General features: G+C 43.8%; 1 protein-coding gene across 2 annotated transcripts in view; it reads left to right on the forward strand.

Moving 5' to 3' along the window:
- The window catches only part of LOC112985188 (WD repeat-containing protein 7), a 164,231-nt gene extending 140,900 nt beyond the window's left edge, over positions 1-23,331 (forward strand). For both annotated transcript variants that reach the window (XM_064500699.1, XM_064500700.1), the window contains 2 exons: positions 16,796-16,900; positions 20,442-23,331. In XM_064500699.1, coding sequence (XP_064356769.1) covers positions 16,796-16,900; positions 20,442-20,645 — 309 coding nt within the window. In that variant the 3' untranslated portion in view covers positions 20,646-23,331. The remainder of the gene's footprint in view (positions 1-16,795; positions 16,901-20,441) is intronic.
- The last annotated feature ends 690 nt before the right edge of the window (positions 23,332-24,021 follow it).

Here is a 24,021-nt window from a genome sequence, read left to right on the forward strand (position 1 = left end):
CAAAGAAAGGAAGAAAGGGTAAGGGTGTGAGACACAAGTGGTGGGAAGGATGGGAACAAAGCTCAACAAGGTAAAACAGCGAATGGTGGTAGCGAGTGATTTGGACAGTGCTATCACGGTATCAATATCTTCCTTCCTCTAGTTTAAAAGTGGATTCAAGCCGTGCTTTTAAACTTCCTCTATCATTCAATCTTGAGAATTTGCGTGTTGTTGACAATTATTAAGTATTTATTTAACATTTTGTTGTCTGTTCTACTTCCATGAATTTTATTGGAAAATATCAGCACAATTCCAGTATCACTGGTGATTCTGAGGTAGTTTTTGGCTATTGACTTGCACGTAGGTATTTTGCTATACCTTGAAAGCGTGAAGAAGGAATTCTCACAGCAGACAGAAAGCAAAGCCCTTCATTTAGACTGAGCTGTACATTTATAAGGTGTGTGAAGCTATGGCCACGGAGTTCTAATATCAGCTGTACAGGTATTTTAATGCATGTTATGGAGAGACGGTATCTTATGTGTAATGCTGTAACCAGAGCAAAGCTGTTGAGCCAGTTTTCTTCCATACAGCACCATACCAGTTGAATGGCCTAACTCTGCATTCTCTGCATTGCAGAGCTTCTGTTGCACTGGAACGGGTTATCTTATTTAAGGAATTCAGGATCAAACTTCAGCATATATATTTATATTTCACATGAATATGATCACTGATGCTTCTCTTGAAGTTTTTACAGCTTTACTGTTTCATAAATTTTAGTGTTTGTTCAGGGACGTTTTTTGGTTTGGGGGGAAATGAAGTTGTTTTGAATATATTGCTGATGTTGTCATTAGAAAAATCAAGATGATTTTAACTCCAAACAGTGAGTTTTAAAATATGTTAATTTAAATGTTGCTTTTGATCAGTTGGTGTTTGTCTGTAGTGTTGGTCAGACGTGTAGAGATCAAGACAAACACTGATTGATCAAAACCAGGACTCTATCCCTTTTTTAATATGATTCGACACCAAAGTCATTCTGCATAGCTGCAGATTTTGCTGCTGCAGTATGTCTTGAATACTACCATCTAAAGGGAAGTAGTGGGTCAGAGCCTCACTGCTGCAAGTGCATGCAGAGGTGCTCGCATCATGGTGGTACCTTGGGTTCATTTCTTGTCCTGTGACTTCAGTAGAGTTAAGTGGCTCTAGCTGCATGTTAGCCCATGTAGTCATAGGGTAATAGGATCATAGGAATATGGTTCTTCAGGCTGGAAGAGGCCTCAGGAGGTCTCTGGTCCAAACTCCTGCTCAGAGAAGGTCAGCTATGAGGTCAGGCTGGATTGCTCAGGACTTTATCCACGGATGGAGTCTACACAGCCTCTCTGGGCAGCCTGCTCCAGTGCTTGACTGTCCTCCTGAGGAAAGTGTCTCCTCCTGTCCGGTCAGGATCTCTCTTGTTTCCACTTATGCCTGTTGTCCCTCATTGTCCCACATCATTGTAAAGAGCCTGGCTCTATCTTCCCAGTGACCTCCTCACAGCTAAGGGATGGCTGCTATTAGGTCCCCCAGAACTCTTCCCTTCTCCAGGGTGAGCAAGCCCCGGTCCTTCAGCCTCTCCTCACAGGGCAGGTGCTCCAGCTCCTCGACCATCTCAGCAGTCCTCTGCTGAGCGTGTTCACAGGCTCTGGACATCAGCTGATATTTGTCATCTGGTCTGCATTCCCTATGAATAGAGAACGGCCTGGGAAAATTAGTGCAAAGAAAAACACACAGTATAGTGTGTGTCGAGAAAACCCTAAAAGATTCTGTTTTCATTGATCGAATCTTGATTTTCTTCATGGATGTCTAGAATTACATTTCGTAGAGACGCTTCTGATTAATCATTAAAACCTGATGTTGAAGCGAGTCCTGCTTAGTGTAAATCAGCTCTAAACCTGTAGCGGAGAAATGTGGAAAGGGCTCCTCGCGGAAGCAGGAGATTCGGTTAGCTGAGTAATTCCTCGTTCTTTAGGGGTTTTTTCCCTCTGTGCAGTCCGTCAGCCCTCTAATCACTTCCGTCAGCACTTCGGTGCCCCGGTTCGCGCAGGGACGTGTGCCAGCAGCGAGGGGCCGGGAGCGGCTGCAGAGCACGGCGTGCAGACACCAGCTCTCGTGCCTAAAATCGTATGCCGTTTGGAGCGGAGGATTAAAGGGAAGCCCGAGTTCTGGTTCGGTTTATTTCCAAGCAAAAGATGTTTTTAAACATTTGCTAGAATCGATGCTCTGTTGGTCTTGGGTGCTTTATTTGGCTCACTACAGAATTAAAATCAGGGCTTCGGCAGTCAAAGCAGTAATTAAACTGTGCATAATATTTTATTTCAGTGCCTGGATACCTGGGTGTATTTTTGTTCTTATACAAGGCAGCATATTGTTCAATATTGTATTTGGAATGAATAGGTTGCCCATGTGAAATAGCTTGTTTTAATTAAATTTGATTGCTAAAGAAATGACACTGTTCTCAAATGGGGAATTTCATAGGTAGAAAGAAGGAAGGCTGTCCTGCAGCCTGCACGTACACGTGCGTTTGCTGACACTGTCACGCTGACAAGTTCAGCTGAGCCAAGAAAGCTGTTAGAAGAAGCACACGTGCTCAGGCTGCGGAGGGAGGGTAGTCGCCAAGCCCAGCCTTTTAATTTTATAGGCTCGAACGCCTTCCCGCTGGTGGCACTGAGGACAGGGATGTGGCATCGGTGCCAACCGCGCGGCAGAGCCATGCTAGGGCGCGAGGAGGCCTGGGAGCCTCGTGGCTGCTCTAGTACGGAGTCCGACTCTCACAAGCAACCGGGAAGTTCACAAGGGAAAATCCATAGCGGTGCAGGACGAGGCAGTGCTGATGAGTGCGTCACGGGCAAGTGGGGCAGAGGTTTAAGGGGATGCTCTTCAACTACCCCAGGACTTAAATGTGCTCACGTTTTCATGCCCTCGCTGATACAGTCGACGTTTTCACATGTGAACCTTGCTCTTCAGCTTTTCTTACTTTATACTTGCAGTGCAAGGCTGCCTGCAGAAGGGGAAGGGCATCGTGCTGTCCTGTATATCACAGACATTTTCCCCAGAGATTGCAGGAGCTTTACCTGATCTTTCTAAACATACCTAATAATACAGTTGAGGGACTTTATTCATTTTCATTTTAACAAAAAAGGCCCTTGCCTATCGGCAGCAAACCCCAACTATGTAAGGCAACTGTCAGGAATAACAAAATAGGCACCTTTTTCAAGTTTCCCTAATGTCTTTTAAAAACAACATGTTTAGTTATGCCCTGTTGGTTAGGCTGGTGGTGCTTTAGCAGGGTACTGTACTTTATGACTGTGACCTGCGTCGATACGTTTCTACCTGGGAAGCTGGTGGGGATTTGGCCAAGGTGTGAATTTACAACACACTAACTCCTCTGCGTTAACTTTCCACTTGGACGCTGTTGGTCTGCACCAAGTCTGCCTTTGTGCATCACAGATAAATCTGCTTTGCACATATAAATATATGCATTAAGCTACAAGCAACAGATGCAAACTGGGAGTCCTCGCTTACGCTCTAGTGACTGCACCATAAATTCGTACCATAACTCTAACTTTCCAGGCTCAGTAGGCTAAGTAATGAGGCCTCAGGAATCGCTGCACAGAATTTATTTTTCCGGACCATAGTGGTCAGCAGTGCTAGTTTCCTGAAGGGCAGTTATGTCTCTTCCTGCTCATTTTCCCAGTTGACCTGGAGGCTGATTTAAAGGCGCTTGCGTGCTCTGCCCTCGTGTGTCTACGACCATTGCAGCTGTAGCAACATTTTGGGGGAGCGGAGAGGCAGGGAAAGATGTCAAGCGTAGACTGTAAATCCAAGGCCAGGTATCAGGAGTGCTTTTGAGTAACCAAAGTTAGTAAAAATTAAATAAAAAGTAGATTCAGTTACAGCTTTCTTACAGTTTAATTCTTATGCCTGGGCTGCTGGCTACCAAAGTGGGGAGTTGACAGTATAATCGATTTTGCTAAGGGTTTTTTTCTTTTTGGAGTGATACAGTTCAGTATACAAGAGTCAAGTAGACTGGAAAAAGATATTAAACTTGCTGACCAGCCTCTGAGGCCACATAACCCCCCACCGAGGTTACAGATTTATTATAGCGCGGAGTTACCCGCGTCTCTGGAAGCAGTGACAGAAAAGGAGGAGGAAATGTTACTGATACGGATTTTATACTGAGGTGTGCAATGACAAGTGAGTTCTCATGTAACACATAAAATAATACCTAATTTAGCTGTTACTTCCTATGCTGGCCATTAAAAAGTGGCCTCAATTCTCCTTTTTCCACACTAGAAGAGCTCTTCTCTCCAGCTGTTGCTAAAACAAGTTTTCAGAGCTGTCTAGGGAGCTGTCCAGATGAGAAGAGGATAAGGATTTTTTTCATTGTTCGTGGGACTTTTATAGGAAATAATTTCTCAGAAATAATACTTTCATTAAAGAGAGTATCTATAGATTACAACATGAAGATCTGGCATCGTTTAGCCAGATCAGTCAAGAATTTTAGTCCTTTGACCTACAGGGCTATCCTTTCCTTTAAAGAAAATCTGAAATTTGTATATAGAAATACTTCCAAAAACAAGATTTCAGACTAATGTTAACTCACAATGCATAACTTGCAAAGTCATATTTAATTTATTTTCCATATTTGAAGTAGAAATGGAAATTCTAAGGAGTCTACATCTAGATGCATGCAAGTATTATGAAATTAAGGGATTGGTTTATGGAGTCTTAATGGTCAACTCATTTTATTACTACATGCTTTTCTTATGTCCGCCTCAAAATCGTGCATTCCTAGTTGCAATTACACACAGAAATATACGTGGTGTTTTATTGCTGTGCTAAAAGGGAGTAAAGGATTTATTTGTACCACTGAGCGTGCACAGACTGTGTAGTAGTAGTGGTGGACATCTTGCCTCCGTTCCCCGCCTCGTGTCCTGTTACGTATCCCAAATCCCCTGTATTTGAAAGACTCTCCTATTTGCATCCCTCGCTGAGATGATCGTTTTTGTTCGTGTAATTTCACTCGTGACCTTGGCTGCTTGCTCGCAGTCCTGCCTCTGTGTCCACGCTGCTCTTTCTTGCGTGTCCTGAACAATCACCATCAGAGTAACGTGCAAAGTCCAGCTTCCCTCCCCTTCCCTGAAACCTCGTGTTTCCCATCTGCGTCGTCATCCTGTTTCCCCTTTCTGCGAACTGCAGGTCGTTACTGGCTATTCCTTCTCTCCCCTCCTTCGGATATCGAGACGTTGTCCAACTTTTGCTCCTTCCACCACCTTTGGGACACTGCCTTCTCTTCCCCCACAGCTGAAGTTCACCCAGTTGCCGGCACCCAAGCTGAAGGCTGCCCTGTGAGGGCCTCCGTCCCCTCGGCCGCCCGTGCCCACCTCCGTGCCGCCAGAAACAGAGCGGATAAAATTGCCCTAGTACTTTCTCACCCTGAAGATCCACAGTTGCTCCTTCTCTCCCGTCGGGACAAATTCAGGTTTCTTGCACTCGTGGCCCTTCACAGCCTTCACTTCCCAAATCGATGACTCTTCTTGCTCTCCATCGTGTTTTATGAATCATGCTGAGTGTTCCCCATCTTGGTGTTTCCTTCAAATAATTCGTGTTGCTTTCCAAGCTGCACAGTGCAGAGTAGAATGGACCATGCCTCAGCGGTCGGGAAAAGGGTATGAAACCCAGCAGGATCGAGTCTTTGGACATGGAGTTTCGTATGTCCCTTTTGCGTGAAGAACTGGCCTTTACTGGGAAGGGAAAGAAAAGCTGAGTTCAGAAAGATTAGTTTGGCTGTTCAAGTTTAATAGAGCCTGTCTTTACACAGGACTTCGTGGCTGGTGTAAAGAAGGCAGCTAATGCTTAAAATGCATTAAATGGTCATGGTCAAACCTAGGTTTCCCCGTTCAGGCTTGCCTGCGACCAACAAACGTGTATTTAAATACGCCTCTTCCTCTTTCCTGCAGATATGCAGAAGTGCCGAAAATCGCGTTGCTAACACACCTGTGTAACTGGCCTGTTTCTCCAGTCTAGACGTGACCTTTGAGACTGCATTTTTTTGCTTTCCGGCATTTGTTCTCTGTTAGGGAAAAACACCGTCATGTATTTAGGCGACGGCTTTCTGCTTTGCTTTTCACATCTTCAAGCGCAAGGCCCGCAGGTACCTGAGTGCAGGAAGGGGCTGCAACCCCGCCGAAGCAGAACCCCGCTGGCTCCCCCTGCTAGACAGAAAGGAAACCCCCTTCCAGGGCTCGGTGTCTCTCGGAGGCACCGGGACGTCTCTTGCGATTCCCTGCGGCTATTGCCACGAGAAGCTGCAAAACGGCACTTCAGCTGCGGATACGGAGGTACTTAGAAAATCTGCCGTGGAACTAAAGCTTTTAATCCAGATGTCCAAGTGCATTTTGGAGGGAACTGAACAACAATTAACAGTGAGCAAGGAGGATCTGTATCCCTAACATACTTAACAAATTCATAACCAGAAAAAAGTTATGAACCTATTGCCTTCTATTCTTTATTTGTCAATTATTGAATAGTTATTGATCACTCATTTGTTCTCCTTTTTCATAGCTGTACAATTACTTGTGATGTTTAAAGTTTTATTGCTCTCTATTATAACGAATGACCTTTCCCAAAACTTACGGTGGTTACTTGAATAAGTGCCCTCGATACTGCGGTGAGCGTTTCTGAACACCCAAATGCAGGCTGTATGCGAGGCACAGCACACTTAGCCCCCGTCCGTTCCCCCCCAACATGGTTTAGCCAGTTTATTTAGGGATTTGCTACTTTTTAGTGTAAAATGGTGTGGAATATGTTAATGTTTTGAGAATCTTGATTTTAACGCTTATAACTCTTGGAAGAAAACAGTGGCAGTGGAAGGAGCAAGCAGCAGCAGGGAGTGCTGCGACAGGCTAGGGTTGGCCAGGAATTACGGAAGACGTGGAAACGGCTGGTGATGGTCAGGAAACGAGAGCAAGGAGCAGCGTGACTGGAAAATCAAGGCTGACTTCAAAAATTGTGGCACAGTGTTGTTTTCTCGCGGAGTCCACAGGGCAGAGGACACTTCTAGAAGGATAATGAAGTCCCCAAACCCTGCGATTCTGGCAGCAGACGCTGATCTTGTTAGCTTTGCCTACTCCATCCAAGTTCGCAGACGCTTTTGTTTAAAGTCTCGGGTCACTTGGGAACTATGGATTTGTGTGTTTTGTGAGTACATTGAAGGCTATGAAGTCAAAGGTTAAAAATACTCCAGTGCTCAAAATATGTATGTGATATTGCTCCAACTAGTTTTCTTTAAAGCTTTTATGAGTAAAGGTGGAGCTGAAAGGGAACAGTTGCACCTTAACAAAAGCCGTTTAAGCACAAGTGCTTCTTGCTGTGACAAAGTCCCGAACCTATTATGGTTTCATCTCCACCGACATAATTTAGAATAGATTTTAGCCAAATGGTATCCTGGCAAAATATGCTTTGAGTGGAAAGAGTAGGAAATTTATTGGAATATTGCACCTGGTTGCAAATCTAGTGACAGCTGCTTAAATAGGAAATGAGAAAAATTTGGCTTTCTGAGCCACACATTTAGCAAGTCACTTAAGGACTAAGAAGTTTTACAGGATTGAGCCACTGCATACTCCAACTGCAAACTTTCAAATAGAAGTGAGAAAATATAGGCAGATGAAAACCAGATTTTTTTGTAAGTTTAACTCTTACTATAAAATAATATTTTACTAACAGTAAGTAGGAAAAGAGAATGTTCCATTTATTTAGATACAGTATCCCAGTTTCCTCTTAATTCACTGTCAGGCTTTAATTCAAGTAGTCTAATTAGAATTTTTAATGGCTTTTTCTTTCAGTAGTAATGATTTTAATGGAATTAAGAACTTTGAAGAACAGCATCTGTAAGAGAGCACAGTACCTCGCTTATCACTGTCTTTGGTGCTACGAGCTATACGATGTTATCAAGATGTAGATTTTTCTTTTCTGAAGTTTTTAATGTTTAAAAAAGACTGATCTGGAAACTGCATTGTTTTAGTGCAGTTCACTGCTAGAAATTATGTCAAATTTACATGTTTACTAGGAAAATATTGTCACCTGTCCTATCTGCTCCTACAATCTGTTTTGATAGTACTTGATTTTACTCTCATTTTTTAGAAGCCAAAGCCGTGCCTGAAACGTGTGGTCAGAATCGTTCTTCTGAGCAGTTCGCGGCAGCGGGCTGTAGGCTTTCCTGGGACTGGGTAATAAATGTGTTTCCTTTGGAGATGGGGGGGATAGGTCCCAGGCGGTGGGGAGGGCTTGCCCCGTTGCTGGGAGCGTGCGCGTGGGTCGGTCTGCGTGACGGGGACCCGACCCGCCTGGCACCGACGCAGCCCCGTCCGCGGTTCATCTCGGATGATAATGCCACCCAGATGCCTCCACAACCTCACTTACGTTCTGCCAAACCTGTTGCAAAGCGTGGGTATTGCCCCCAAAGCCTTCTGTTAGCCACGAAGTTATGCAGCGTTGTTGCCCTTACAGTTAACGACCCATTAGATCCTCCTTTAGCTAGAGCTGCCTCCAGCTTCTCCCCTCCTGGCGCTCCGGTCCCGCAGTCTCCCCCGAATCTCATTCCACATTCGGTGCATCGTTATTACTTACTGTGTTTTAATTCTGTCGTCTTAGCAGTTTATGCAGCCGTTCCCATTAGAGGTGTGATTTACACGTTGAAGGTTGGTTAGATGAAGTCCACCTAACGCGTGGTAACCTAGTCCGTGTGGTGGTTTCTGGAAAACGTTCCAAGGTTTTTCTTGCCGTACAGTGCTCTCTGGAGCTGGGATGTCGGCCCAGACTTCCTCGCATCTGTTGAATACCGGTCTTGAGGGATTTGTGGTTCGAGATCTGAACCTTTACAGTGCTCCATAGCAGTGAGCACGTGTAAATCGAGAGATCTGTCATGTGTCCAATGGGAACTTTTTTCTAGACTCCTGTTCATACTGTGTATTTTTTACACAATCTGTAAGTATTAGTATACGCCTTTTAGTAGGAATTTAAAATAATTCCATTTAATTTCGTAGCTGACAAAATACTATTGAAGAACGTGATATTTGGCACTTTCTTTTTCCATTTTCTTAGATGTAAATATCGTAGCTGTACTCATAATTCACCTTTTCAATTACTTTCCTAGACGTTAAGGCACAAGGCTTAGCCTTCCAGCTGTTGAAACCTCTTTTAAAACTGTGCTTGACAAGGAGATTTGAATTGCACTAATAATACCCTGTTGTCTAACACATACTAATGCGTATCTTCTGAGGTGATGCTACAGTATTATAAACCTCTAAATAAAGATCAATGGCGTTAGATTCATAGATGAAAAATTACTGCTGATATTGGGGACTGACTGGTTTATGTGTATGGAGGTAATTAATAGCCATATGGATTTTGATGGTGCCATGTGAAAATCTCGAACTGACAAGTACATTCCTAAAGCGAGAGCATAAATCAAATGTTTGTGAGCGTCTGGATGTTGAAAAGCAGGCTGGATTGATTTTTGGAGATCCTAGTGCATACTTTAATAACAGTGATGGTTTAGGGGGAGTGCGAGACCGGTTCTTGGCTGTCCTGTACGGTGTCCCGAAACGGCCAGGATCCGCCGCCACGCGTCCGAGGAGCCTTTGAAAACATCCCGTAACACTTGGCTGGCTGCAGCTGTCATCTAATTTTTTCTGGATTAAGTTCGGTCAAGAAAGAAGCTGCCTCATTTTCTGGTTGTCATTTGCCCAGGAAGTAAAAGCAAATTGTAATGAGGGAATCACAGCAGGAGAACCTCCTAACAAATGAGAGGCACATATTGACTGGCAGCCAGCACGCCGTCGCGGTGATAAATGTATTTTTATACACTGCTGCTCAAGGTCACCCTCTGCTCTCGTTGTATGCCGGCTGTCAAATCCCCCAAGCCACATTTTAATACTGAGTAATCGTAATGGTTGATGCAGAATTATGTTACAGTAAGATTAAAAATTAAGTTTGCATTTTATTAAGTTAAAAAAATTTAATACGTGGGCTTTGACTTTATCTTGATATTATTGAGAAGCCACTTGAAGGACAGGAAGAAAATTAATTTGACGAGGCAGATACACCCTTTTCTCAGCACAGTCGTGAGGTTTCTACTGCAGTTGTCGGTATTACTTGAACTGTCACGGAAATTTAATTATTAAACATGCTGAAGTTGATTTGCTATTAAGTTAAAATTATTTTAGATATTTCCGTGAAGTTGCTTGGAGAGTAGGGAATTATTTTTTTAATGTTTGTGGAGACATTTAAGGTGGTGTCTTGCAAGGATTCACTTTTAGCGTGACTGTCGGTGCAGAAGCAGGGTTGGCGTGCCCGTGCCCGTGCCCATGCCATGGTGGATGGCCGCGATGACGCCAAGGAAGACTCGTCCGGCCCATGCGGAGACCCGGGGCCGAGGGCTTGATCCGCAGCGAGGGCAGAGCAGAGCTCTCCGTGCCCAGCGCGCGGTGCAGGTAACGTCGGGTGCTGGTGCCCCGTGCTGACGTTGCCATTGCAGCAGAAGAAGGTGGCCGGGAGGGTGGGCACGGCTGCGAGGTGGCCCTGGGGATGAGGAGGGAGGTTTATCGGCATTTCCTCGGCACCAAGGCAGGGCACGGGAGGCTGGGGCTGCCGCAGCAGCCGTCCTGTTTTGGCGGCAAAGCTCCGTTGGATGGCTGGGCCATAGCAGTGAAGACAAGGCCAACAGCTGTAAACAAAGGTTTTATGGTTTATTTTTTAAATACAAACACCAGCACATACACTATACATTATTCATGAGTAAGGAACTGTCAAGCTTTGCTTTATTCAGAATCCATCTATTTCTGTAAAAAAACCAAATGAAATATAGTAAAAAGAGTTACATAAATGATCCATGCATGGGGGCGAGTTGGTAGCTGATCCTGAACCCGTTCGTAAGCACCCAGAGGGGCCGGGTCTGTGCCGCTTTCCGTGCCGCTTTCCGTGCCTGCCGCGATGCTCTCGCGCCCGCACCGGCCTCTCCGGGAGAGCGAGGACTGCTGGATCGCAGCAACCTTTAGCCTGCAGGGTAGTATTAAGAGGCATAGCTATAGCAACCTCCTGTTTGGAATTAAAGGTCAGCAACCTAATGGGAAGGTGGTAACTTCGGTCGTCTGTGGAAAGCCCGGATATTCCTCTCCGTTGTAGGTACGTGTCTTAAGCGTGTATATTCTGAAATAAGTAAATTTGCCCCATGAAAAATCAAAGTAGTACATGAAGAACTGTATAATAAAACAAGATAGATGTGCTAGAGCCTAAAAGGGAGTGCTGCTGCAAGCAAAGATAAGATTTGCAATCTCCCGAGAAAAGAGAAAAATGGACCCTGGCTGTAGGACGTTGCAGCCGTGTTAAGGTGCTGTTAATCTCTTGGGTGACTCTGAAGCTGAGAAGAGAAGGTGCTGAGATGACTTGCTTACCTTTACAGCATGCATATGCATAGATATGTATATATGTGTGTGCATGTATGTACCTGTATATATAGTCTTTGTAAGTATGTGTTTTTATATATTCATTTCATAGTTATGCCATTTTTGTCTTCATTTCAAAGTCTGATATTTATTCCCCTGAATGATTTGGGCTCTACATATGTTGGAGGTCCCTGTACCCTAATTTAACACTAAAATTCAACCTACGGGTTTTAATTGCAAAAGCAAGCTGCTGTTTGTGGGTATGGAATTAGGCAGTGCATGCCACTTCCAGGGGAGACCTTGGAGACGCACGCCGCTCGGTGAATCACCACCGTCTTGGTTTTGCCTTCATAGCTCATTTTGGGTCACGTTATTTGTGACATGATGCTAAAAAAGCCAGGAAAGACCAGTGAATGACCAGTGCTTGTTCAGAGACTATTTGTACCCCATGCAAAAGTTGGAGCTGATAATTTTATGCCTGTCCAAGCTAAAAGCAGGTGGGTCTCCTTCAGGGCTTCGTGTGGCTGTGACCAACCTCTTGTTTCCTGCCCTTTCCACGCCATGTTGTTGGCATGGTAGTGCTTCTGGGGCATGCATCCGGCACGCCACTTTCGCAGGGGAAAAGTTTTGTTTCCTTCTATTTAAGGTACCCCTTGAGATTTGGAAAATACGTCTCTAATAGTAAAGGCAGTAAAATATTAATATGTTTCTATAGTAGTACATAATTCATCTGGTTATCAGCTTAAAATACACATTTCGGTGTACTTATTAAAATAAAATTGCTGCAGTGATACAGAATGTTTATTTTGTACGTCGGCTTTAACAGAAGAACACAGTTCAGTGCGGGGCTTGGCAAATATTGGACTTAGAATTAGGTTGTCACAGCTTCAGTATATCATGTGTTAAAGGACGACGACAGTGGCAGGTGCAGAAGTCAAATAGTCTCCCAGGAGCATCCTCCCATTAAAAAACAATTGGTTGGGCAGAAGGAAACGACAAACAGCTGCACTTTGTCCCACCGTGTCTCCGGTTCAAAATTAAGACTATTCCCAAACCAGCATTGCGTAGCTTTTTGCATACTTTTCATTGCATGCTAATGTAACTACTTCAGAGTGCAAAAACCGCAAATCATCGGTAACTTAAACGACTAACAAAGAAGCAGGGTTTTGTCACGTATTCTCTGTCGAAGCGTTAGTATCGTAATCCGTTCACGCAGCCTTCGGCGCAGCGGCAGAGCCGTGCCCACCAGCACGGTCCGAGCGCCCCGTAGCTGGGTGCAAGCAGAATATTTTGAATGAGCAGCAGCAAATTCTTCTGCCGTGCTTATTCCTTTGCCTAGGAAAAAGGAAGATGAGCATTGGAAAGTAGGCATTTAGGTAGCGCACTAAAAAAAATCTTTACTTTAAAGGATTAGCATCAATTAGAGAAGCACTTGTTTTAAATAACAAAGCATGCTAACTCCCTTGAGGATTGTAGTTATTGGAACACATTTTCAGTAGTACAGAGAGCAACAAGTGTACCAGTCCCTATCGATTTTCCACCTTTGTATTACCAAAACATTCTTTATTGACAAGTATTACTTGCTTGTTAAGTGCTAGATGGATCTAAACATTGCATCATCTAATTAATTGCCCTTTCAAATTTTCATACTAAGCAGTAAGGATTATATTAAAGACGTGGGTTTGAGGCTCTATTTAAGTTCACTCCTTGTTTACATGCTATAGAATAAATATATTAATGGATTCTTAATATAAAGCTCATTTTAAGTGCAGTGTATTGTCCTTGTAGGTCTTTGTCTTCTGTAGTATTTCAGAGCTGGCCAAAGGGGCACTTCTGTTATTCTCAAAGCCTAATTTAATTCTGAGTGTTACAAAATCCTTTTTGAAAACATTAAAATCGTGCCGTTTTAAGGTTGCCGCAGAGCCTCCTAATGCAGAAGGAGCAACTACTGTGTATTTTTGAAGAAATACTTTGATTTCTTTGTGCACTTCTAATACTACAATTTTAATTATGATAATCCAATACGAGGTCATATTTTCAAAAAGAAAATTGCGTATGTCATCTTGAACTTAAAAAACCTGAATCGGCAACCTTTTTTTGGTTGGTCCCGTGCTCGATATTCCTGTTTATTTGGCTGCGTGTCTTCTCCTTTCATTAGCTATCTTGCAGCCGTTGCAGATCCTGCCGTCCATTTGTAAGGCTGTTTGCAGCCTGCTTTTCCCGTGTCTCCTCTTACACCAACAACGGTGCTACCGCGTTGGCCTCCCACGCAGCCTTGGCCATCGCCGTTTCTGCCTGGTCTGTCAGGCCTGGGATAGCTTCTCCTCCTGCAGCTCGGTACCGTTAGTCCTCTGTACAGGATTTCTAGAGAACGGCAGTATTTGCTGTACTGGATGTAAGAAATCAGCACTTAATAGCTGAAATGAACTCATGCACCAGAGGGAAGAAGCCCAGTTCTGGTAGACGTTCAGAAGCTCCGTACCCCTGGGGAAGGTAGGCGAGCTGTCAGGGTTTGCCAGCGTTAAGATCTCCAAAGCATTAGAAAACACATAATGCAAATGAGTCCAATCTTGTGTAAAGCATCTGCGTATTTTTGCAATTGTTAAACAAGAACCTCAAGTAACTAGTTAAAAAACCTTTAAGTGCGACTCTGACCATGGGTTGACACATGGAATAATTCTTCACCGCACTTCTGACATACATGTTTACATGGTTGGAAATTTTAAACAAGTTGTTTAACCCTTGAGACCATATTTATAAGTGCAGAGTGAGAGTCATTTGGTGAAGCTCACATGAGAAATCAATAGCAGAACCAGGAGTAAAAAATAGGTGTCTCGCGTTCTCCTCAAGGTCTGAATTGCTCCCATAACGCTGGGTGCAGCCATTTGCTCTGGGAGAATAATAGCAGCAGGGTATGTCGTGTTAAATATGGCAAAGGATGTGTATCATGAACGTATCATCAGCTGCTATGAAAAGTATATATTTTAAATGATAGTTTAAGCTATATGTGAGATAACATTAAGTACATTCCAGTTGCTGAGTGTTATTTTTGAAAAAATTCCCTTACACTTAATCTACTACATAAGGTTTGAACTTTTAATTACATTTATAATGGCAGTCGTCCAATGTATTTTAATGGCATGCTCCTAGTAAAATGAAGATTGGACATAACGGGTTGTGTGGACCGGCACAGGAGGAGCGGGGCTGCCAGCCCCTGCGTTGCCAGAGCTCCCCGTGTTTCAGCAGGGCGACCCGGGTGCTTCGTCCTGAGGTTTGCGCGCCGGTGGTTTGGTACTGAGAGGTGTATTTCCTTTCTAAACATGCAGAGATCCTTAAATATTGCAATAGAAATACGGCGTTGTTTGTTGGAGCCGTGAGTCGCGAGTGGAGGAGCACAGTCGTCGCTGTGCCCAAGGCCGGTGCGTGGAGCCAGCTCTGCGCCGTCGGCACGGGCTTGGGACCGCTCCCAAAAAACCAAAAACTCCACGTTTCTGCAAAAATACTGTTGCATTTGCTGTACGATTTGAATGAAGCTTGTGGTCTTCTCGCTGCTGTTTCTCTGCGCGTGGTGCTTGAATGCAATACCTTAAAATACCACGTTCCCCCAGGCTGTGGAAAAGCTGGAGGTGAAACATCTGAGCGTGGAAAAACGGTGAGCGTCCTGGATGTGCGCTCTCCAGGCAGCGCTCCTGGGCTTTGGAACGCTTCTGCTGCTGTTGCCAGGAAGCCAGCAAAACAAGTTGACAAATCTAAATTTCTAAATTGGACTGTATTTTTGTAAAGACTGTTTTGTAAGGCAGGCGTTGAGGGGGTGGCTGAGGTTTCTTTCTTTTTTTTTTTTTTCTTTCTTTCTCTCCAGTTTGGATTTCTGATCATTCCCTGCCTGCCACTTAGTGAATGCTTTTTTAGACCTGCAATTTACAGCCTACTTTTTGGTGTATAAGTATTATATTTTTTAAAAAAATCCAGTTAAAGGCACATTTATGTTCATATACCTGACAAATGGCTTAGATTTAAAAACTGAAATTTGGCAGGGAATTTGTTCATACAGTGATTTCATTAAGTTTTATTGGCTAAGCAGCTATTAAGACATTTAAAAGAAATTGTCAAGATACTTAAAAGGGAGCTGCATGTGCTGAAGTTCCACTAGATAAGTGATTTTAGAGGGGTACTTTTGTGTTTGGGGTTGGCCAGAGGCATTCGAGTGCCCTGAGGAAATCTGAGCGCAAGTCCTGCCTGCAAAACGGCAAGAGTTGAATTTTGCTGTCAGTACTCTCGCTGGCCAAGACTGACTCATTTTCCGCATTTCTGCTTTTAATGTTACCTGCTGATGGGTCGCCGCGAATGCCAGGACGACACCGGGACATGGCAGCGTCACCTCTCCGCGGCTGTGGGTCACCTGCCCCACCTTTACATTGGCGGGGGAAAGGGGAGCAGGGAGGGGGAAATGGGCCTTTCATCCTCCCAAAGCAGCGGCTTCTGCCCGTGGGGCGCGAGCAGGCGTTGGAGACCTGTGGGGAAACCGCTGCCGTGGCTGCAGGCGAGCAGAAGCAGTGCGTGTCGTCATCCTGGCCCCCTTGGCCGGGAGAAGCAAAACGCAGTGAAAAAGAGGCTCCCTTTGCTTTGCAGAGGTATTTGCCGGTTGACAGAATGTCAATCAGAGAATAATTAGCACTAGAACAGCAGAAAGTGCACAGCTTGTTCTCTGCATTTCTGCAAGGATCGCTTGCTAAGCCTGCGGTCAGTGTATAGGTAGGAGTCTGTGGTTGGGGTACCAGGGCAGTATGATGTTCCTGGCTGCCTTTCAGATAATGCTTCAGCTGGCATTGCACAAAAATTATCCCTGAATTCCTGGCAAAAGCCAAACAGCTTGTGAACTCCATGCAGGTGAGGAAGGAGCGGTGCCCTTTCTGGAGGTGCTTCCTCCTCGTGTCCAGGATGAAAGGATATTTCATAGCAGGAAACACTGAAGGAAAAGACTGGGAGAAAAGAATTCAGGACTTAAATATAAATCTTGACTACACCCTTTCTTGAAGTTTAGTATTAAAGATAAGCCACATACAGGTTGTAGATACTTTCTTAGTTGCAAAGAGCCCTAAGATACAATGGTGAAACAGTGGAAAGATGCTGCAGTACTTGTTTGAGACCTCTTCATCCAGGGCTTTTGAACATAGTAGTTAATTTTTACTGACTATAATGATCTATTTCTGTCTTTTAAAAATGTTTCTGGAAGTTTGTATATGATTACATCTATATTTGCTTAAAGGTCTGTGCAATGTCACTGTGATGCTGAGTAATGACACTTCTAAGTTACTGTCCTCTCCCCCTCTTGTTAGACTATCCACGGCCATAAAGGACCCATAACTGCGGTAGCTTTTGCCCCTGATGGCCGGTACCTTGCCACGTACTCCAATTCGGACAGTCACCTCTCCTTCTGGCAGGTAAGGGTTTGCTATGACCTGAGTCTGTGCACACACCTTGCTGATGAAGCGGTGTTTGGGACATTTCTTTACATTGTTCACTAGTAGTATGACACCTAAGGAAATACTGATCATGGCACACGAAAATAACTGCAAACAGGAAAATCCCCCAAGCCGGGCCTCAGCACAGCAGTTCTGTTCGCAGACAGCTCCATGGACCTGCGCTGCCCTGACCGCGCTTGCCTCTGGCCTTACCTGGAGCTAGTGTGCTCCTCCGGCTACTCGCACCTCCTTCAGACGAAGGGTAAATTGGCAAAATCATATAGTTCCTTTGGTTTTTTTTTAAATCCAGTTTAGCTGCTTTTCACTTTGAGCTTCCTGGAGGGTCAGTCAGACTTCATAGGTTTTTGTATAACTCATCTATGAGTTGTGCACAGGGGTGTACAAACGGACTGCACCCGGTACAGTTCTCGCGGTGTGAGCTCTTCAGGAGCTCTTTCTTTTCCCGTTTATTGGAATACCATACGACCATCTTTGAATTTATTTTATGTTTCCCACAGTGTCCAAGTACTGTGGTCCAGAACTGAGACGCAGCACTTGGACCTTCCAGCTTGCTCCTGTAGGGTTCTGCTTCTCCTTCCCTCCACCCGATTTGGGCACGTCAGGTGCCCGAAGTTAGGTCCCATGAAACTCCCCCGGCTTCACGGAGGTGTTTGAGACACACTGTTGAACTCAGGCCTGATCCCAAGTCCCGGGTAGCTTTCAGGTGTAGCTGCTCCCTCTTTGGTCTTTGATATTTGGGGAGATCGCTTTGAATATCAGTGCCTCTATAGAAGAGTTTTTTCTATTGCTGTTTCTACATAAACATTCCTTGCAGGTGTAACTGTCCTGGGAGATGAGGAGCTGTTTGCATACAAATTAGTATGCAACTTCCAGGCAATCAAGGAATAATCTTAAATATTTAACATCTTCATATTTGATATTTCAATTTAAATATGGAACTATTGTAATATTTCAATTTCACGTATCTAAAATGTCCAAACAATAAAATTAAGAGCCATGTAGGAGACACCCAACTAGCTCTGCGCAGGCCAAGACAGCTACTTCTGCTCTGACTCCCTGTCCCAGTAGGTAGTTTTCTCCTCTAATTTCTGGAACCTAGTAAATTCAAGTAGAGAGAGAGATTCTTAGAGTTTTGTTTTATTTTTTAAGCATGAGGCAAAGCTATTAAGATGATCACTGATTCCTGTTCTTGCTGTGCCCCATCCCTTCTTCCCAGCTGGCACAACTGCTCTGCCTCCTCTGCGTTTTGCTGTGTTGCCTCGTGCAGAGATGATTTTCATGTCCGTAATAATGCTGAAAACCGGAGAGCTGAGATATAAACAATATAAGGAGGGTCTGAAATAGAAGGAGAAGCTGAGAATCAGGCCACCATTTTATTAAAGATCTGCAGGTTTCTTGTTTTTAACATATGAGCAGTCTTTTTCATTGTAATCTGAAGTCAGTAAGAGTATTTTTTTTGTCAGTTGTGAATATACATGCAGCTTGATGGGGCAGATAACCAAGGCAATGCTGCCTGCATTCCCTAGGCAGGTTGGGGTTTTTTTTCTTTTTTTTTCTTTCTTTCTTTCCTTTCAAATGGCTTTAGACTTACAAATGTGTTTGGAAACAACTGATCTGATCTAGCAATGTGCACAGACTATCAAAATCATGAGTCTTAGAGCAATCAGACTATAAAATTGGACTCAGTATACCCCTAGTTATCAGTTATATATTTTAAGCTACTTACGCAGTCTTCTGGACTCATTCAGTAGTTCTACAGGTGCCATAAAAAGTATTAAATTATTATCCATCACTATGTAGTGAGCTTTCTGAAACAGTAAATGAGAACTGCAAAAATATTCATCCATCAGTTACATTTATTCAGTTTAAATACTCAGGGAAAGTCTGGAAAGCAATCAGACTTATTGATTTTGATTTTTTACCAGATCTTTTAAAATTGGAAAAGAAAAAGTCTGTATTCAGGCATGAGTTTTAAATGGTGAATTTGCCACATTCCTTCCAGGTGTATAAATGTTAAACTAGCTTTTACATAAAGAGTTAAATATACCTACACATTTAGTTTTAAAATGTGACCTCGTGCACTAGTGATTTTTTCCCTTCTGTGTTCTATTTGGCACTATTATTAATGCAGGAAAATCAGTAACATTAGTCATCTTAAAAGGGTTATTACTCAAGATGATTTAAATTGTGAAAATGTCAGTGGTGCTTGCATGCTCCCTGCTAGAGATGCCATGATTTACACTCTCTGACACCGTTCTGCTGCTGAGAAGAGCCAGAAAAAAAGTAATGGCTTACACTTTGCACTGATCAGAATTCAGAACAGGGCATCAGCAATAACACGCCTTAAATGCTCCGAGATTTGCCAAGGTTTCGCGTGTCACATCTCAGGCGTGCAGCCGGACCGTCATCTGCCTGGTTTGCGTAGGTCCTAGGGCTCTAGCGCGTGTGGATGGAGAGGTTTGCAAGAGTAAAGCAGCGCTTCGGGAAGGGTCCAATTTTGTATATTTTGGTAGGTTAGAGGAAACCAGTGAATATCATTTTTAAAAACGTGGGACTGGACAACGTACATCAGCAGTAATTGGCCTGCTTTCTGAAGGATGTAACTCAACAGATCTCTTCAGATGTGTAACATCTGCATGATTTACTTACAGAGCAGAAAATGAGCAAAGCTCTTGCTCTCTGTTCTGCTTGTACCATCCTGGGGACTGTGCTTCCCTCATTCCGCAGACCACGAGCTCTGTTGTCCTTAGGGTTTTGACAAATAAAAATATTCTAGCATAAATCTTATTAATATTTTACAGGTTTTTCCTTAAATTCTGAATAAATTCTTTATTATTAAAGACAAATAAAGTGTAGGTAGCATTTGCAAAGTACCAAATAAACTGTATATTATTCCTATCTAATTTATTGATTCAGATTTCACAATTGAATTTGGAATAGATACAATCAAGGAAAGCATTAATAAGAAAAGATATGGGGCAAACTGAGAGATCGAAATTGTCACTAACTGCTAAACGTTACTGAGTCCTGTGTGCAGGTGAGAAGTTTAACAGATTCTTGGCTGTACTTTATTTTTCCATTTAGTCATATAAAATAGTCACCTTTATCTTGTGTTTGAAGGATAAAGGAGAATATAGCTGTAAAGGACGTTCCTTAAGGTAGCGTGCCGTGGTATACACTTAGGCAGTTAGGCTGACTTTGTAAATTCCCCATCAAAGGAGAACAGTAAAATGTGCCTACTAAATTTATTGAATCTTCTTCCCTTTTGCAAAGTTGCGTATTGTGTTCAATAAGCATCCCCCAAAAGACCGCGCGCAGTGCTTAAATTCTCAGCCACTCTTCCGCTAAGTGGCATCGTTTGGCTCAAGTCTAATGAAATTTTAATTAAACCTCACCTGAGACAGCAGGTCCCAGTAACTGGGACCAGCAAGGGTTGCTGCAGCTGGGCTGGGCGGGGGGCCGGGCGCGGGGCCGCGGTCACCGCCGGCTCTCTGTGCAGATGAACACCTCGCTGCTGGGCAGCATCGGCATGCTGAACTCGGCGCCCCAGCTCCGCTGCATCAAGACCTACCAGGTGCCGCCGGTGCAGCCGGCCTCGCCGGGGTCCCACAACGCGCTCAAGCTGGCCCGCCTCATCTGGACCTCCAACCGCAACGTCATCCTCATGGCTCACGACGGCAAGGAGCACCGCTTCATGGTCTAGAGCCAGTCCGCCTGTGTTAGCAATGCATTTCGGTTTTACGGTTCCTTGCGTTCTCCGCTTTTCTTTCTCCGTGTCCTTTGAACGCCGGCTCGCCCGCAGCAGTGCCGGCCGACACCACGGCGGGAGCAGCCCGGCTGCACGTTTCTGCACGCTCTCCGGGGCAGAGCCCGGGGCACAGGGATGCTGCCACGGGGTGGGGGGTCCTCGCGGCCGGGAGGGGGGGGGCAGAGGGCTTTGGGGAACATTCCCGGAGACTGCGAAGCGGGTAGCACTGCGGTTGCCCTCCGTGGCGGGATCAGCGTCTGCGGGCATCAAACCCCAGGCTGTGAAGCTGGGCTGGATCCAGTCCCTTCTCATTGGATGCTGAATTAACAGCAGCAGCCCGAATTACAGATGTTGTGTTTTTGTTCGGAGATTCCTAAAGAATCTCAGTGTTTACCAAAAAGGTTCTATGTTTACATGTACTTTCTTCTAGTGACCACTGGTGACCGCTGGCTTGCGTGTCTTGGAGGTTTCCTACTGACCGGGGACCGCACTGCCTCGGGGGTCAGCAGGGGTTGAGTTTTCGGGAGCGCGTAGTCCTTGCTCCTGCCCAAAGAGGCATGTTTGCTCAGCAAAAGCTTAAGCAAGAGCCTAAGTCCTTAGGTGAGCGGGAAGTGCTGACATGCTCAGTCACTGTTTGCTGTAATCTGGAAGAAAGAATAATAATCCACATGTAAATAAAAAAAAATCTCTTGGAGATGGAATAGCAAACTTGAAAAAAGGAATATTTATACATAAAGGTGTTTTTTGCTACGAATGCAGATATTTATTGAAAAAAAGACCTTTTTCTTCCATAAGTCGTTCCCATATGTGCTGGAACTTGCAGGGAAATTAGAATCTGCCCGTCTGCCTTGGCATGTTACTGTAGAAGTCATCGCAGGGTCGCAGATATTCACATTTTGGCTTCGCTGAAGGATGGGATGGTGAGGATGCAAGCCCTCGAGGGAGATAGGACAAGTGTCCTTGGTATTTAGCAATTTTGACAAGAAAAATTATGAAAAAATACATAAAAGGTAGGTCATTCAAATGGATATATTGAAAGATTTTTTTAAGTAGGAATACTCCTATGTAATATTTGCTGTAACTGTGTTTCCCTCTTCTTACATATCTAATTTTGTGAAATACTTAATAGTGTGAAAATGTTTATGCTCACAGTAAAAAAAAAAAAAATCCATAAAATACTATTTTATTTAAGCATATTGATGTATATGTTTGTATAGCTTTTTCTTTGCCGTTTTTGTCTGAAATGCTCACAGAAGGTGGCTGTCTTTACATGATAAAGTAAAACCGGTACTTGCAGAATCCTCCCTCCCCCCAAAAAGAATAAATGAATTTTTAAAATGGCTTCTAAATATAAAAAGCATTGATCTTTTTTTTCTATTTTAAGGTGGTCTGTGTAGTACACTGTACATGAAAGTGAGATTTATAGTCCAGAAGCTACATATCTGTTTACTGTTTAAAAAAATAACAAAAGGTAAGAAATTAAGACCATTAGGAATGTCTAACGCAAACTGCTGTAAATTTTACTCTTTTTTAACTCTGGCCAGAATGTAGTGTATAGTGGAAAAATCTGTGGTAGAATATCAGGGGTTTTTTAAGTGAACTAATACAACATGCATGTACACTGTGTTTATAAAGATATATATGTAACCTCCAAGATTTAAAAAAAAAAAAAAAAAAAAAAAGCCAACAGACTCTTCATCTGTAGAATGAAATACTATACTCCTATATTTAAGTTATACGCGTACGAGGAAAGCTGAAAGGTACACTTTAAACAGGCTCCCATAGGTATTCCAGGATCCTATCACTTCTGTTACAGTATATTTCCAAGTATATATATATATAGTGTGTGTGTTTACATTCAGAAACAAAACACAGCTCCAGTGGGAACGTGACCACACGCCTCAAGTGATTTTCTTGGTGATATAGTGAAAGAACATTTTGAATTATATATACATAAACATGTTTGTTTTAAGCAAGCAGTATAGTGCATTTTTTTTTAATTGCGAAAGAGAGGTGGTAATTTCCTTCCCGTCCTAAGAATTAGTTAAATGAGGCAGAGCTAAAGCATTAATAATGAAGGCTCTCTTAGGTGTGTTGGTAGAGGACCATGATCCCTCAAAACTCCCCATACTGTTGCTATTTAAAAACAATCGAGTTCAGTCCAGACCACTTCGGAGGGCAGTCGGGCCCCCGCAGGCCAGTGCGGGGATAGGACTGTGTGGCAAGGACATGGCAAAATCCTCCATGGAAATACCTTTCTGTTTGAGTGGTATTTGCGCACTAGTTAACCCTCTGCTTGAGGGACTTTGTTAACCCAAGTCCTCAACTTCGTCGCAGCCTCGATCTCCCAGCACTGCGGTAAAATTGGTATCGTCATTCCAGTGTAAGCTTTTAGTGTTTTATTGATTTGTTAGCACTGTATTTGGACTTGTCCTTGTAAATGTAGAGACGTATACGGCTTCATTGGCAGTTTGCAAGCAAAAGATGACATCATGAGACACCTGTATGAAAATGTTGTAATGACTGAAGTCTCCATGTATGGCAAATGGTTAAAACGTCTCCCACTCCCGAGCCGCTGTATGTGTTAAACACCCTGGTGTAAATATGCGTGTGAAATAAACCTGGACTGTATTGAACAATATCGTGGTTTCTGGCATCCACCTCATGACACGTAAATAATTTCTCACTGCTGATTTATTGGACAGTAATCTCATTTTTTTTCACCATAGCCATTTTTTTTTTCATTCGAAAACCAGAATAAATGACGTGCCATCAGTGCAGATGGGGAATCACGCTGAGGGCACTGACACCCTTCATAACAAAAGCCGAAGCTAGGAAGGTGCTGAGAATAAAATTCTCTCCGCTCCCAGAACAAGGCAGCTAAACCAAGCAAAGGAATATTAATCTTCCAAAAAATCATCAGCACCGGTGGTGTTTGCAGGGTGATGCTCTCTCCTCGTCATCCGGGTTTGGGTTCCTCCAAAGGAAGGAAGCGATTGAAACACATTAAGCATTGACGTTTGCGGAGGTAGGCTGCTGTCCTCTGCAAACGGAGCGGGGATTACTAAGTGTATTTAATGGAGCTTTGGATTTGGGTTTGGGTTTGCAATCTGCATCATAAAAAAAAAATAAAATAAATCACAGTTGTTTTTTCTGCAGAAAAAGCCCAAGTAGCTTACGGCCCTCGTTGGTGTGTGATGCAGGCGTGTGCGGCGGGCTGCCCGCGTCCGAGGAGAAGTTTGAGCGGAGCCAGACATTACCTAATAAGACCTCCCAACAAAAAACCACAAAGGAATTGGTTGCAACACCCGTGAATTCCCAGTTTCCAAGG

This window comes from Dromaius novaehollandiae, chromosome W (assembly GCF_036370855.1).
Source record: "Dromaius novaehollandiae isolate bDroNov1 chromosome W, bDroNov1.hap1, whole genome shotgun sequence".
Taxonomy (NCBI): Eukaryota; Metazoa; Chordata; class Aves; order Casuariiformes; family Dromaiidae; genus Dromaius; species Dromaius novaehollandiae.